The sequence below is a fragment of the Pteropus medius genome, unplaced genomic scaffold, assembly GCF_902729225.1.
Source record: "Pteropus medius unplaced genomic scaffold, Ma_sr-lr_union100, whole genome shotgun sequence".
NCBI classification, from domain to species: domain Eukaryota; kingdom Metazoa; phylum Chordata; class Mammalia; order Chiroptera; family Pteropodidae; genus Pteropus; species Pteropus medius.
The window spans coordinates 11,293,718-11,310,755 of record NW_024349225.1 but is presented as its reverse complement, the minus strand read 5'-3'; the positions used below and the strand labels follow the sequence as shown (position 1 = coordinate 11,310,755).

The 17,038-nt window shown below is 41.9% G+C and overlaps 1 protein-coding gene across 4 annotated transcripts in view; it reads left to right on the top strand.

Moving 5' to 3' along the window:
- Window positions 1–17,038, top strand: part of RABGAP1L (RAB GTPase activating protein 1 like) — a 417,651-nt gene that overhangs the window by 268,284 nt on the left and 132,329 nt on the right. For all 4 annotated transcript variants that reach the window (XM_039881422.1, XM_039881421.1, XM_039881423.1 and 1 more), the window contains one exon: window positions 12,038–12,079. In XM_039881422.1, the coding sequence (XP_039737356.1) occupies window positions 12,038–12,079 (42 nt within the window). The remainder of the gene's footprint in view (window positions 1–12,037; window positions 12,080–17,038) is intronic.

Sequence of the window (17,038 nt, the reverse complement as noted above, 5' to 3'; positions counted from 1 at the left end):
ACCCTACTAACATCAACGGACAAATCATCTGGGCAGAAAATTAATAAGGAAACGATGGCCTTCAATGTCACATTAGATGAGATCGACTTAATAGATATTATTGTAATTATGCATTATCATAAATGCTATGAAAGGAAAGTACGCGCTGCCTCAGATTTTATAATAAGGAAACCTATTTTAGATCAGGGTTTCAAGAATGGTCTCTCTGAGTAAGTGACATTTAGAGCTGAGATCTGAGAAAGCAGTAGGAGAATTCTTGGTGACGGTGGGGGAAGCGCATGTGAGAGGCACTCAGGTGGGAGGAGCTAAAAGAAAGCCAGGACTTCTGGAACGCAGAGAACAGTTGGTCAAGAGGTGGGCGGACCTAATAATATCAGAGCTTGGCGGTCATGTTGAGGAGGACACGGGGTTTCATCCCAAGTGCAGCAAGAAGCCATTGATGACCTTGAGCTTGGACTTGCATGGTCTGATTTAAGTGTTTCAGAAGTGGCTGTGGCTGTTGTGAATGCACCGAAGGGGATAAAGAGACCTTAAGAGATGATGGTGGTTAGTTGGAAATGTCAGCAGAGGAGATGAAGGGTGGTGGATGAATTCACATTTCAGAAACAGAGGCCATGATGGCTAAGGATTGGGGGGGGCCCTTCGACGGAGTCTGACCGCTCAGTGAGAAAAGATGAGGTTGAGTAGCGTAGGAGGATCAAATCGGAGGAAAGCGCCTACCTACAGCCAAGAGCATTTTGTTAAATGGATTTTAATTTTTTACCTTATTTACTCTTTGGGCCTAAAATGAATGTATGAAACTGAAAGTCAAAGCTACTTGTAAGATAAACTTTTGAGAAGTCTTATTGCTGCTGTATTTTACCCAGGTAAAATACCTGTCTACAACAGTGGGCAACAGTCCCTGTTCTCAAGCACTGTGTGCATAGTTTACAGGTTGAGAAAGAGAAATATATATTGCAGGAAACTTGTTGATGAATTGTCGTTGTTATTGTTGTTTTCTTTTAAACTCCTGAAAACATGATCTCCTGTTTTTTCTCCCACAAGTTTTCTGTTTGGAAAAGAGATTTAGTGGAATTTAGACTTACAAATTGGAAGCATCAATAACATAAGACCGTTTACATCACTTTGCTTTTTTATTTTTGTCTTTTAACCTTTCACTTCCTCCTATAACTTGTATAGACATTGTGTCTATGAAATCTCTTTTCAGTCTTTGAAAAAGGATAGTCCAGGTGCTTTATTTTTCCAAGAAGGAGATAACCTTTAGAGTAACGTCAATTACTTGTTGACTTGCTGGGTCAAAAAACAGAAGGGCTCGCTTACCCGCTGACAGAGTTTAGAGGGCGCATGCTCCCCAGGCTCTTACTGTGTTCTGGGACAGTGCTTAGGAGTTCTGGCGTCAAAGGAAAGATTCGTGATGTGTTTGGTAGCAAAAAATATAATTCTGCATGAGCCGTAGTGACAACACCACAAGTCATCTCTATTGATTGAAATCAGTTTTGAAGGTATACTAATTATTTCATGATCTTTTATATATTCAATTTGTTTAACAGCTTGGCGTTTTGCATTTTCTTTTTGAATTTTTATTTTTCTGGAAATCTCTGCCGGGTTGGATTTTCACGTTAGGATTCATATAAGGGTAAATGGAGGCGACTACGTCTAATAAGCTCTGTTTATAAATCTATTTGCAGAAGGCTTTTTATAAATTAGGGTTCCTTTTTCTTCTTTATTTCCTCACAATTTTTGATCGGCAAGGCTGGATCAAAGGTCATTTCTTCATCTAAAGTGATATTTCAAAATGAACTCATAAATTATCTATCGTTATTATAAAGCTAATTAGAAAATTTGAAATAAGAAACTATCTTATTTTCGAAAGGTAACCGTTGTGACAGCTTGATCTTTATGACTTACTGTCATTCTTGCACGCGTGGGGCCATCTGCTGTTTGTGGGAAGTAGAGAATATTTTGAGTAACTAGGCAGAATAGACACATTATGTCTAAAAGAACACGTGCATTTGAACCACCTGCTGACCCTGTTTAAACGCCAGGCCAGGTTCCCGGTTGGTGATTCTGGGATACGGAGCCAGCGTCTGCGCATCTAAGTCGTTCTCGGGTGGTACCTGCGCTGCGTCCACAGAGTGTGCTTTCTGTGGCGAGGCTTTAGAAGACGACACACAGAAACAACTGCTAAGGACCCTGGTTTTCCTTTTCGCGCAGTTACTCTCATGTACCGATCACCAGCACTGCACTTCTCGGTACAGGAGCAGAGAATCTAGAGTCTGTCTCCAGAATCGTTGCAGACTCATTTCTGATTCTCCACTCCCAGCGGGAACATTGTCATTTAAAGAATGTCGTTTGAAGAGTGACATTCTAGACCCAACCATTCACTGCCCGAGCTCTGCAACCTCCACGCGCTGTCACCTCCAGATACTGAACCCGAACCCGTTCAGAACTCAGCTACAACTTCTATTTGTAATTTGTTACCCACTTATCTCCCTTTATGCTGTCTTTAAAATTTTATAGCATTGAAAAATGGAAAACTAAACAAAGTCGTTCCAGTAACTCAATGTAAATTCTAGAACAATTCCTTTCTTTGCAGCGCTTCTCTGGGGAAGTTAGTTTCCCCAGTCGATGGCATGTGAACAAGGACAGGCCCCGCCCCCGGGGCGGCAGAGCGCGTCCACCCGGGCAGCGATCCCGTGTCCCACGCGCGTGTCCCCCGAGCAGCCGTGCCCGCGATTCTCCGCAGGTGGAGACTCGGTCACACCTGAGGGGTCACACAGCTTTGGGGTCCTAAAGGAAATTAAAACGGGCACAAAAGAAATTCTGCTCGTGGACACGGGCGTTTGATTAAGAAGGGAAAATTATGGCCTAGAGAAAACTTTGGTGGGCAGGACCTTTTTTCCAAGTTCAAAGTGAAGTGGAAGAGGAGCACGGCCCTCGCTGCCCTCCTCCCCGGAAGCGGCCCTAGGACGTCCTGCTGGCCGCCCCGGTGCCCTCGGGCGCGCTGCCGCGACACAAATTTCACCGTCGTCCGTCGCCAAGCGCTTAGATACCCCTCTACAATGAGTGTCCGTCCTGATGTTTAGGATGACTAGAAAAGTAAATTTCTATTTTGGTAACTTTTTTCAGGATTTTTAACTCTCTTGCTTTTTTAATATTTGTGAAAAATAGATTTCAGTGCTTTTTTATGGAAATAACTATATGGTCCAATGGATAATCCAGAAAACAAAGAAAACAAACCAAAAACCTTTATACTCCAGGTCTCTAACTTGAGAAATTTCTCTCTCATTCCATCGCTGGCTGTCCGTCTTCACTTTCGTTCATACACTCACCCTCCATTTAAGTTTGCGAGCTGCCGCATCTTGTGAGCGTATGCTATATATGAGCCTTGGTTTCCGAACTCTGCCCTGGTCATGTTGATGCCTCACTTGGTCCATCTTCTGGTGAACTAGAACTTCAAGACCGCCGTGTCTCTAGAAATCTGTTCCATCTGTTATTATGAAACCAGAAAATCGCGTGTTTCTATTATAGTCAAACATGAAGAATAGATAAGGGATCGTTAGAAAGTTCTCTGTGGGGAGGTTAAGCCAACAGCCCTCATTTAAAGGAAGAGGATGTGTGTAAGAATGGCAGGAGAGGTTTCCAGATCCTTAGCTGATCTCAAGCTCAAAAGAGTGGGCCGTTTAGTATTAGGGCCTAAATTTAATACTCTGAGTAGGACATTCTTCAATAGCAGTCTGTACTATTTGGACCTATGCTACGGCATGCTACTTAGTTTTATTTTTTATTAGGAGATTTGTGAAGACCTTGAAAGAGTTCACAGGTGAACATCGAAAGAATTTGCAGTTAGCACATATGAGGAGAGATTAAAGAAATTAATACTTAACCTTGAAAAGTATGCCTTCACAAGCGTCTTCAGTGACAAGGAAAAATGGCAGTCAGGTGTTCTCCGTTTGCTATAGAGATGGAACAAAAGGAAGTAAATGTACACGACAGCAGAAGGAACAGCGGTCAGATGTGAGGCAGACCCACACGGCGAAGGCAGAGACCCCGACACAGGAGGGACGTTCAGCTTCCAGGCTGTCCCCCTCACACCCTCTGCTTGTCGTCACTGTATCTTTGCTGTGGTTGGGATTTGACATCTCAGAGCCGAGTGGAGGCGCCTCCAGGGGTCCCGTGTGGCTCACTGGCCTCTCGGTCTGTGTCACAGTGACTGTGAGAAGCGAGACAGCAGCCCGTCCAGGGCAAACTTCCCACATTTTCAGTGCGACTAAAGCTCTGTTAAATTGAAATAATTTTTTTGTTAACTCCACCTAGCAATTAAGGAATAAATGCCAAAGACTTAGTTAGTCAGCCTCTATCATTTTCTAGAAGCAAAACCTCCAAGCACCTTTCCTCTCTATTTGTTTTTAAGGTTTATTAATCCTTCGATCTGCTTCTTTCCTAAAGTTCTAGCCACTTTCATTTCCTACTGACTTAAGCTCATCCTTTTAAGACTAAGTCTTTCATACAATCAAATCGATGGGGAGGACGGAGAGAATGTTTTTCAAGAAGTTATACAAGGAATGTATTGGTCAGTTGTTATCAAAATACGGAGTAAATAGCTTGAGTTCTGAAGTAACTAAAATTTTTTATAAACATTCTGGAAAGTTCAGTTTCGAGGACTTCACTGTAATTGTATGTTCAGACACATGATGTTTAACTGTGTCAGGCACGTTTCTAAGTGCTTTGCATGTAGTAACTCATTTAATCCTCGCAGCAACTCTGTGAGATAGGTGCTGTCGATGAGGAACCGGAGGCAGAGAGAGTTTAAACAATTGCTGTCAGTCACTCAGGAGAAGGTGAAAGGTCGATGGAGACTTAGGAAGGCCGGCTCCAGAGTCCATGTGGTAAACCCCTACACTCTACTGACTCCTGAAAGAGATAAAGGTAAGAAGGGGCCCGGCCTCCAGGGAAATGACAGTTTTTATGTTGCCCAAGTATCTTTAGAACCGACAATAACACGGAGCAGGATCTGGACATCTGCAAAGCCGGGGTGCTGGCTCGCAGTGGGGCACCTGCCGCCCTCGCTGGCCTCAGTGCTAAGAGCAGAGCTTCCATCCCCTACAGAAGGAGGATTGGGTGAACTGGGTCAATGAAAACTAGCGGGAGACTGGGAGAAAGAAGGGTGTGGGTCAGCGGCCGTTAGGTGTCAGTAGGAGTCCTTCGTCATCATGAAGGGCATCAGAACACCCTGGAGGGGTCGGCTGGTAGACAATGTAATCCAAGGCTGGTAGACAATGTAATCCAAGGCTCCTCGTGATCCACGGGGATTTGAGGAGCTCAGAAGGGCAGCAGCCAAGGTTGGTGCCAGTAAGGTACCTTTATAGGAACTATAAAGTGCTTTCCAGGTGACACCTGTCTTTTGTTGTCTGCATATATATTTTTTTATCTTGGAGTCCCTTGGAGTAGGGATTGACTTACTGATCCTTGTAAACATACAAATGATTGTATGTCTCAGATTTGATGAATACCTATGAAAATCTCTAATTTGGTTTATTTCTTTTATTTTACCTGCCTTGTTTCTGAAAGTTTTATTTAATTCAGACATCATGAACAGTCAAGCCTTCTTCCTGGAGTCACTCATAATTAATGAATCAGACTTTGTAGAAATGTCCATTCAGTACTTCGTTTATAAAAACAAATGCAAGACAAGTGAAGACAAAAAAAATTGCCCACAACTAGACGGGTACATTCTTATGTTAAGTTTATTTCTCATCCCTTCCCATTCTTGAATTCTCTTCTTCACCACTCAGGAAAAAACGAACAAATCTATAGTAAAAACGGAAAATAAATAATAAACCTGGGGGAAAAGGAAGGCGAGCCTCATCCGAATTTTGTTGTATTTTATGTTATATTAGTAAACGAGTGGTAGAAGGGAGGACTCGGCCTGGAGGGTTTTAAAACTTCAGCACTTGCATGCCTTTGTTTGGGAGGCTCCTGCGACGGTCCCCAAAGTCTCTTTGACGCCGCAGCTTGGTTTCCAGTGCTGCAATACTGCCCTCCGGTGGGCATCCGGAGCAGAACCCCAAACCAAGACTTCGTTCCATTTTTCTGGTTACTCCATCACACTCCATTATTTAGTCACGCTAAACGGTCGAACTTTTAAAAAGCTTACAGTATGAGAAGCAGAACGAGGTAAAATACTATTAGGCTAACTTGCGACTATATTCTTGCCATAGGACTTCTATTTTAGACCAGCCAGTATTTACTTCTTTATATTTGCATGATAATTCTGTGACTTTCTCCTCTCTGTGGAAAAATGCATTACTTTATAGATCACATTGGTAAGAAGTTTATCAAAAAGAAGCCAAAGAGGTCCTCTTCTGTTACCAGATAATATGCTACACCAAACGCGAGTGGCTTCGAAACGATGTTTTTGGAGTGATAAATACTGATGTTACATAGCCTGCTGACTTGATGCGCTGACACAGCATTGCTTCTGTGGTATTTGTGCCAAGAATACATAATCTAAATTTAATCACAAAGAAACATCAGACAAGTCCAACTGAGGGACATTCTGCAAAATAACTGGCCAGTACTCTTCAAAAGTGTTAAGTTCATGAAAGACAAATACTGAAAACTGCCCCCGATGAAAACCCAAGGAGACATACTGACCAGATTCAATGTATGATCCAGGAATGGGTTCTGGACCAGAAAATGGATATTAGTGGGACATCTAAGAAAATTCAGATACTGCTCTGTTGGCCTTGCTAGTCATTCTGTGGTTAGGTAAGGTGTTAACATTATCGGCGAAGCCAGGTGAAGGACGTGCAGAAATTCTTGGTACTATTTTTGCCAAGTTTTTCTAAATCTGAAATTATTTCAAAATGAAAGGTTTCTAAAAAATTATTTTTACAATTTTACAAGTTGGGAGTTTGGGAAGGACTCGGCTGTATGGTTCACCTTTGATCCACGTGGCTTCATCTGGGGCGCCTCAGGCTGGAGGGTTTACTTTCTAAATGACCTCTTCGCTCACAAATCTGGCACCTGGGTGACCCGTGGCCTCTCTTACTGGTAGCAGCCCGTCCTGCAGGCCTTGTCCTCCTTGTTTACTCTTTTAGAGCACGGGGGCGTGAGTGTAATTGTACTTCTTACCTGGTGGCTAACTTCCAAGAGCACAAGTTCCGAGAGCTGGGGCCTGGGAGCTGTCGGTCTTTTTAAGGCCTGGGCCGGGATGTTGGCCCCGCTCAGCTCTTACCAGGTTCTGTTGGTCAGAGAAGTAGCACGGTGTGCCCAGACGCGAGGGAAGAGGACAGAGACCCCACCTCTCAATGGGAACAGTGTCAGAGAATCACGGCCATCTTTAATTCATCACGGGTCTCTAACCACAGGCTCACGGAATTTACAATAGAGACAAAACTAGTGAAAGAAGCATGGATTTGTTTTTTTGTTGGACAGATGTAAGCTCTGCACCTGGCTGTACTGTTTACTGACAGTCTGATGTCTCTGAGACTCAAGTTTCCTCATCTCTGTAATGTAGCAGTGATACATATGCCATAAAATCGTTGAGAGAATTAAGTAAAAAAATATATGTAAAGTGCCATATACAGTTGGCAGTAAATGCACGGGTTGAATAATTGTTGCGAGCATTTATCACATACTTAGCAAGTGCTCAGTTCATTCCTAGGCTTTTGATAGCTTCTCACTGAGTCATTAACCTTCCTGGGGCGGAATGTCCCATGTCACATGTGGATGGGTCAGGAAGGGCGGCGCCCGTCCCCTCTGGCTTTAGCGGAGTGGGTCTGTGGGCCAGCTCCACTCACCCTGGCCGCTCCTGGTTTGATCATTTCTCACGGCCTCACTGTTAAGGTTTCCACTTACACTTGCTATTTATTTCCCCTTTTCTTTGACCCCTGAGGACCCAGGTGCTGAGACACACTGGGCACTTTTTGACACTACCTTTCAGCATTTGTTCTCAGTGCTGTCACGTCGCCTTTGACAGCTTCTCACGCAGTCTGTCAGCTCCTCTGAGCCCACGGCCGCCTGCTCATCACAGCCGAGGTGCACAGCCTTCGTTGCAGCGAGCGCTCTGCCGCCGCCTCCTTCACGCAGCGTGGGGGTGCTCCGTCGTCGGCCTACCCCGCATCGTGGTGATCTGCACTTTGGAGCAATTATTTAATTTGGGGCAATTACTCGTGGGTGTTCTGTAAGCGAAGACTTTTCCAGGCTGTGACTAAATTTTGAAACAGCAGCTTCCCAGTCAGTTAAGGAATCACTTCTTCATGCCCACGAGGCTGATCTCAGTCTGCTGTCACCGGAGGAAGGTGGCGACCCTTTTTTTCCACAGCAAGCCGAGGTGATCGCCTCACATCCCGTAAGCGGTCAACTACTTTCATGAGTGTCTTCAATATGGAGACAAGTAATAAAATTTGGTTTTGGTAGAAGTCACCTATTTGTTATCTTTCTAATCTCTGCTCTCAATATTACTTGTCTTTAAATGGAAGGAATTACTTTAATCTTTTAGGAATTAGAGGACATATTCATACCCGACAGAGGGATCTGGTCACTCATTCACATATGCATCGAGCCATCTTCTCTAACTTTGTGGCATAGAACTGCACTGCTCAGGTTAAAATCTAGTTACTAGCTGTGTGACCTTGCGAAGTTTACTTTGACTTCTCTAAGTCTTAATTTCCTGTGTGTAAAATGGAATTTAGGGTTGTCATGGGATTAAAAAAGGACACGTATTCAGTATAACAAAATCAGATCTTGGCACATAGAAAATATTCGGTGGATGTTGGCTCTTATTATTATCTTGCACTTGGAGTTAGATCTTGTGGTATAAAAAAAAGTAGCTGTAACAACACGTTTACTTGTTATTTTTGCTCCTAATAATAATACAAATCATTTTACCCTTTGAGTTCCTATCACAAAGCTTTATTTATTCCCTAGTAGCAAAAACATTGCTGCAGATTATCTACTTCTGAAAAGAGGAGGCATCTCGAAAATGAATAACATCTTTTTCTTTTAAAAACATGTTTCAAAAAATAAATTTCAGCTGAATCAGACAAAGATGGGATCATGTAAGAGCAGGTGGACCATAACGCAATGATGAGGGGTTTAGTTCATGGCGCTTAGAAGGGTGAAGGGTGGTTTGCTTCTGGTTCACTTGCTGTCGGCCGGGGGCTGAGGACCACAGCCGGTGTTGACATCGTCATCTTAAATCCAGCCCATTTGTAGTGCCCACCTTTAGACTGGCCAGATGCTGGCCCCTGGATCTTCCTGTAGTTTATGCTACCTCCGTTACATATCTAAATGAGAATGTCTTATTTAACAGGAAAAAAAAATGGATATTTTAAAATATTCAAATAAGATTCCTCTTTGGAAAGCAAGACGCATTTTGTAGTGAAATAAAGATCTTGGTAGGATAGCAAGTTTTCCTCATTCTCAACAACTCAGAGGTCTGAGAGTATCTTTGCATAGTCTGGCCACACTATTCTACTTTAGTTTAAGGCTTGTGAAATCTTTACGTTTCTTGATTTTTATGGGTAATGTAATGTCTAGAGCTTCACATAAGCAGATAAAGTAATACTTTACTCTTCTGAACTTGTTTAAAGAGTTACATATATACTTTTTTTTCTGGTCACTGAAAGTTATCTCTTTAGCTTCCCAAACTTTAAAAAAAATCACTTTTTATTAAAAATACACACTATGCTCCTTTTTTAAGCCCCCTTTTTTTTTTTTAACACAGTGTAATCGTTAATGCTGCTGGATCATCATGATGAACAGTTTACAGTGTTTTTTAACAGTACAGCTTCTCTTTCTGTCAGATCTAATGTTTTAATTCTCATAGCTCTCTCTCCCTTATCCCATCTAGCACACACTTGGATTTTACTTTGCTCCTTCTAACATCTATAAGCTATAAAATTATATCACCAAAGTCATCCAAAGCGTATATGAAATAAAAATACAAATAATTTTTTCTCTTGGTGTTAGAGCTATTTTGGCTATTTAGAGATCTTTAATTTTTTTTTCTTTTTTTTTTTTTACATTTCTAAGTTCTCGTTTGTGTTTTTCATAGCCCGGTTCTCTAGTACTTTGATTTTGAGATAATTGAAGAAAAGGGTTTCTTACTATAATTCGACGATGATTCTGTAATTGGTTTAGCTGGTTCCACAGGGAAAAGAATAAGTCCCTTAAAACTTGAGACGGCTAGTATAATTAAAGTAGATGCGAGGTGGTTTGGGGAATGACCCTCGCCTGCTACTACATTCATGTATAATAGGCTTGTCAAGTTAATATTCTGAAAAGTCGGAATTATAAGACAGGTCGTTATGAGAATCAACGAGATTTCGCTGTTCCCGTGAAAGCAGGGAGGAGGGGTGCTCGGGAGGGAGGTTGAACGCGGCACAGTGTTTCCACATTGCGCACGGAAGGGTCTGGAAGGAGAGAAGGGTGGGGGAAAGCTTAGAGAAAGGACCAGAACATCATGAGGATCAGGGAACTTGAGACAAGGGGACTTAGATTTTGAGCAGTGACCAGGGACATGGGGGATTTAGTCCTGGTGGCATATTGATGAGCACTCAGGCCGTGAGCATGGCCTCCTGCCTCGCAGTTGCGTCGTGGGGTGCAGGGAATGTGGAGAGGGGCAGCAGATCTGTTTTCTCTTGGTCTGCAGGTTTTGGCAGCAGTGGACAGCGGCTGGTGGGTGAGGATGCCAATTTAGGTTAGGAATGCAAATATTGTTTAATCATAACCCAAGTTTTTTGATCTACAGTAGTCTTATTTCTTGTTTCTAATTGGTAAATAGTGATCAAAACCAGTCGAGGATTATCATACTTGGTGTTGCGATGAACTGTGTCGATTTGTGTTTGTCTCCTAGCCTCATTGTTCTTAGTTCCTGCTGCTTTCGGTTTCTTAAAGAATTAATCAAGAACACCCAACACCTTCAACCAAGTATTTTATGTTTATCTTTCCCATCCCTTCCATAATTCCATTATGTTTCTGGTGGCTAATGCGAAAGGTTACTTTAGTCAATTATGACAGGAATGCACTTTGAGTAATTACCTCATCTTAATCCTCACTTCTGATTCTGGAGACAGGAAAAGATTTACTAGAAGTTCTTTCATAATATATCTAATATAGCTTCATATCTAAAAGGCAGATGGATTATATTTGTGACTAAGACGAAGAGGGCACATCAGATAGACCCTGGACTTATGGGAGATGTCAACTCATACATAAAAGATCTTTCTTCTCATGTCTGATGATTTCTGATGTTGTCATCTTGAGCATTTAAGATTCCCTGTCTCTTGAATTTAATACCTCAGCATCTCTTCAGAGTCATTGGGCTTAACTTAGAGTTACAATTCAGCTTCAGTATGGCTATTTAATTGGCTTATTCCTAAAGAAATATTGCTCTGATTTTCAGGGGGTAAAAAAGGAAAAGCGGGTCTAGCAGGTGGCTCGTAATTACCATCTCGAGTTGTACAAATCTTAGAAAGCAAGCCCTGAAACTAACAACAAAATGATGAGAGCAGCCGGGGAAATCCAGGGCATGCTTTCAACTCACCTCACACAGTCTGTCCCAGCTGTCAGCGACACGGTTTCTGCTTCTGTTTCGTTTCGTTTCGTTTTGTTTTATGTTGTTTGCTGCTGGCCGTTTAACTTCATCACCCAGATGTAGACTAGGACTTAGGAATTTCAACGAGCACTGGGTGACTTCCGCGTCACCGCCATCTTGATCTAGGAGCTGGACTTTTTCAAGCCTTAGACCATGCAAGTTATCCAGAAATAGACTGAAGGAAAATAATTTATTATAAAACAATAATTTTATGTGAACTTTAATGAAATAGTACCTACAATTTGCAATAGGCCTCTCAGAGAAGGAAAATACCTTTTTAAAAAAATCTCATGGCTTAATTACTGTTGTATGGGGAAATGAAAACAATTAGTGATTCTATTACAGATGTGTAGAAATCTCTGGAAAATACTTCATAAAATAGTGATAGATGTGGCCATGTTGGTTTGACTCTCTCTTTTTTTTTAATTTCAGGGTTTGAACATAATCTTTCATGTAGCCTTGGCTCTTCTAAAGGTAAGTCTGTTTTCATTTTGAAGTTACCACACTCTTCCTGTCTGCCCTTGGAACTGGTCATAATTCGGTTTACAGCTTTTGACTCATTCTAGATTCTCGAACACACAAAAAAGAGACTTCCCTGATCCTCTCCCCTCCTCCCATCCTTTCCTGTTGTTGTTTATTTGGAGTTTATTTCTTTGCTTTTCTTATAATCCATTTAATCTTGCTATCATAACGTTCCTTCCAGTAACTTGAAAAAACTATTTTCATTCATATGAGTTGGATAATGTAAGAGGAAAAGTTAAAAACCTGTTTTCTGTCAAAACGATGCCAGGTTTTTTCCTAAAATACTTCTCACTGTAATAACATCCCCAGAGGTACCTAAACATATAATTAATTATTAGAAAGCTCCTATAATGTACTGACTAGAAAAGAAACTACTACATTCCAATTTGCAGTTCTTTCTCTGATAGCTAGAAATTTATAAGACACCTTAGAATTCAATTATAATTACCTTGTTGGATTTTATATCAACATATCAATGCAGCTTTAACAGTAAGACATTTGCCGCAGAGCCGGTTTTTGTCCTTCAGTCAAAGATGACAGACATTCTGTCGTTGGAGGTGATAACTGCCTTGTTTATAAAAACACGCAGACTCACCTTTTCCTCAGTAAAACATAGTGGTTAAAATTGCAGACATCAGACTCAGCCTTATTTGGTTCTACATTCAGCTCGAATGTATGACCTTGGGTGAATCACTCTAAGTGCCCAGACCCTGAGTTTTGGGATAATACTAGAAACCAATTTGTAGGATAGTTGTAAGAATTAGATGAGATGATATACATAAAAGTTTCTAACATAGTGTCTAGAGAATTTCATTGCCTAATAAAGGTTAACTGTCATTATTGTGATTACTGTTGTATTCACAAGATAGCTCAGATTTGTTTCTAGATTCCCCATCATTCTTCCAAGTTTCCCAAAGGATAATGACTTGATATCTTCAGAGAGCCTGTCGATGTTTTAGGGGAACCCCCAGACGTAGCCATCACATATCCTGAGTGAGAGCAAAGGCGTGGCACCCCATAGGCCTGTGCCACTCAAGAAGTGGGTTGCCCGCTCCTCATCTCTTGTCCTGTCAGACGTCTGGTTTTGTGTGAAGTCCATTAAATGTACTTTAAATTGTTCATTAAATCATTTTGAGCTCAGATATGAACAATTCTTCTGTCAAAGTTATTTTAGAAGTTAGGAAAATAAACCGTTTTTAGTAAAGTAATAGCAACATATTTGCATGTATCTTTTAAAGAATTTAGAGCTCTCTACCTCTAATTTTTTTTCTTGTCATTAAATCAAAACCTCTTTCTAAGATGCTTTCTGTAAAGGGCTGGAATAAGACCTTCAGAATGCCTAAGTAGTGAAAGTATCGTGTAATTCAGACTAAAACAATAGTAAGCCATAAAGTAAGTGTAAGGAAGTCCAACAAAGTTCCGATTTTTCCTATCAGGTCTAATTTTTGTTAAGTCTCAGATAGTACGTCTTTCCCAAAATGCCTTTCCTCGGTTTTTGATGGCCTTTCTTTGCTGGTGCTCTCAGCCGTGCTTAGTGTCTTTCGTAGGTAACCCAGGGCTCCCCCGTGTATATCAGTCCTGCGCTGTGTCAGCCTGATACCGTGTCTGTCTGGTAAATTATCTTTCCGATGGACAGGTTTTTTGTTGTTTTTTTTTTCTCAGCTTGATAATATTATTTTCATTTATTTCAAACTTGGCCTGTGCAGAGGATATTCTCTGGCCACTGGGCAGAAAGCCTTTTGTGTCTTCTCTGTTAATAATACATGGACACTCATCTAATATCATCTCGGAGAATTCGACTAGTTAGAGAAGATAAAAAACAGAGCTTTGTCGCTGCTGTTAGCCTATGTTTACATCCCTTTCTTGTATGACTCCTGGAGCTGACCCCACACAGATGCAGTTCACACAGGCTGAACTGAAGTGCGCTTAACTGACCTGATCACCCCCACCCTGGAAAAATGATACCCCCAAACACACAGGACAGTGACTAGCTTTTAGCTTCTAATCTGATATGCCGGATAAAAGACTGTGTTTGTTCATGTAAAAATAGCAAACTTAGGAGACAGTTCAAGGTGCTCGTGAACCCAGCCTAAGTTTTAATCTAGCCAGAGGCGCTTTAGGTTCCTCTGTATTAGAATTTCTCGTGATGACAGGAATCAGAAAGAAACATTCCTTGAGCACTTACTCTGTGCTAGGTGTCAGCATATTTCATCAGCGTACATTAAATGTGCAGATGTCGTTTGTAGGAGAATCATAGATTGTGTAAGACAGAGAAAAGCCATCTAATTCTCTCCCCCCGTTGATAATTGAGGGAGCCCAGGCAAGCCCCAGTCTTTTGGCTTACTAATGACAAAACTGGATTTGTAATATTTTTAAACAGTGTAGATATAGGTTTATGTTTGTTGCTCACAATGTTTTAAAGACACCTACTTTCTTAATGGGAGCGACTTTCTTTGGGCTTACAAATAGTCTTCCAGGTAGCTAGAAAGCTATTGAGCTAAAAGATGATTCTCTAAAGTTGGTGGCATCATCCAGTCATTTATGATGTTGACAGGGTCCACTGGGTAGGTTAGGTATAGTCCCCCAAATCTAATTCATGTATCATATGAACCATTCAGTAGTTGTAGCATAGTACATTGTAATGGTTTGGAGATGATCAGTCAGAATTAATCTTAGCCACTTTGTATTGGTAGAGAAAACTTTCTATCAGAATAGGTTCTTTCCTTTTGGACAGTGGTTAGAAGTAAATGACAAAATGTTTTTCTCCCTTTTACCCCCAGCTCATTTTGTGTCTTATGTGTGCCCTGCAGTGACCTCCCATTGTTCTTGGGATAAACGTCACACTTTTTAGTGTAGCCCACATGATCCGGCCAAGCTTACCTCTCTATCCCCGTCACCCCTTTCCTCCCTGTCTCTCGGTCAAGCCATAATCATGGACCATCTCCATTAGCCTGGGGCAGGAGTCCCTCCCACACCAACAGGACTTTGAGCATCCTTTCCTGTGCTCTTTGGTCGTTTGTATCTTTTTTTGAGAAACATCAATTTGTATCTTTTGTCCAATTTTGAATTGGGTTATCTGTGTTTTTATCGCTACGTTTTTCTATGTCTTTGGACTTGTAATGATTTTCGCACATTCAGCTGGTTGGTAGCTTCCATGCAGGAACGCGTATTGTCCTGTTGGTGGCAGCATAACACTACTTTTTGGAAACGAGCTCAGAGTCTCGCCGGTCAGATTCTGTGACATCGGTGTATTCTTTATATCGATTTTCCCTTACCACATAGTCTGTCTTTTGAATGTTTAATTTCAATGTTTAATTTTAATGTGAATGCTTTTAACTTGCGTGTTTTCAGTTTGATGATGTGAGTTTTCGGGTGCTCTCTAGTAAATGCTAAAATAACCAGTGGACACAAACGTGGACTTCTGACTAGTGCGAGATACTCAAGGAATGTTAAAGTTTTAAAGTTCCAGAAAGAACGCATTTTATGGATTAGAGATCGATATCAGAAAACAAATGTATAACATCATAGCGTCGTGTGTGTATTATATACCATTGCATTTGTTGACGTGATTTTTCATTATCTATTGATCCTGAGACAATCCAGAATGCCAGGGAGGAGGGATAGTTGACCGAACGTGCCATGTTCCAGGTCGTCAGTCATTAATTTAAACTAAATGTACGCTAGGAAATACGAGGTCACTCGACAGAGATAAGACCAAGAGAGGCCAATGTCCTTGGTGTCCTGTTTTGGTAAGAAAGCGAAGTTCCATTAGCTCTCTCATTCAAGCATTTCTTCCTTTTTTCTTAAGTCTCTCTCCATCTTCACCGTGCTCTGCCATCCCGTCTTTAGTGAAGGCGCGCTCTGCCTCATCGCAAGGCACCTTCCCACCCGCGTCCTTGACCGCAGCCTTTCTGTCTCCCTTTGGGGAAGGCCATGATGGTTGGTTGGTCAGTTCATTTACACAGCACCCAGTGAGCGCCTGGTACTGACGGGCGCTGGGCCAGGCGTGGGAGCATGCGGAGATGGCAATCTGTGTCCTCAAGCGGTCCTGAGCCTCTTGAAGGACAGTTAGCATTCCATGTGACTGCCCTGGGGCTTTAAAAGGGGGCTTTGGGAGCCCCAAGGCGGGATGCCGAATTTATCCTGGGAGAAGCAGGAAAGGGATTCCGAAGGTGGCGGCGACACGCGGCGGAGGGTGTTTGAGGCCCGGCGACCAGCGTGCGGGGAGGCACGAGGAAGGGGCCCAGGCGGGCCTTGCCCTGGCGCGGTGGAGGCTGAGGGGAGGCTGGGATGGGGCTCTGAGGGCTGTAATTACATCGCTGCCACCCATTCACTGCGGGATTTTAATCACATTATCTGATTTTTCTAACACTTAATTTCCTTATTTGTAAGATAAAGAAGACAGGAAGATATGGTTTTTAAGGCTGTTAATTTCTGTCTTGCCACCTGTCAATCTATGCTGTGCGTATGTACATATATGCATATGTATGCATGAATATGTATATACGCGCACTGAATGCTACCTGCAACCATCACAGTCCTTTTATGAATAGATAAGGATCATCTTGTAATTAGCACATGTATTGCTTAAATGCTTGGCTGACGTCTGTCTTTGCCTCTCTTACAAAAAAGAGTTTGTGGAGCAATATAATAAAATAAGGAGCAAAAGAATATTCAATCTGTTATAGTTAAAAATAATACCAGCAAATTACTTTCAATACCATTTAAAAGGCCCTTTAGTGCCATCCTTGAATATGAACAACCTGTGGGTTCTAAATTAGTGAGCCGTTACTGTGTGCATGTGTGTGAGGGGGTGTGCACAGCACACACACCTCTGTACTGCCGTTATTCTTACCCGCTGTTTCCAGATGCCCAGGAGACATTAAGTACGTGTGCATTGTTGTGCAGACA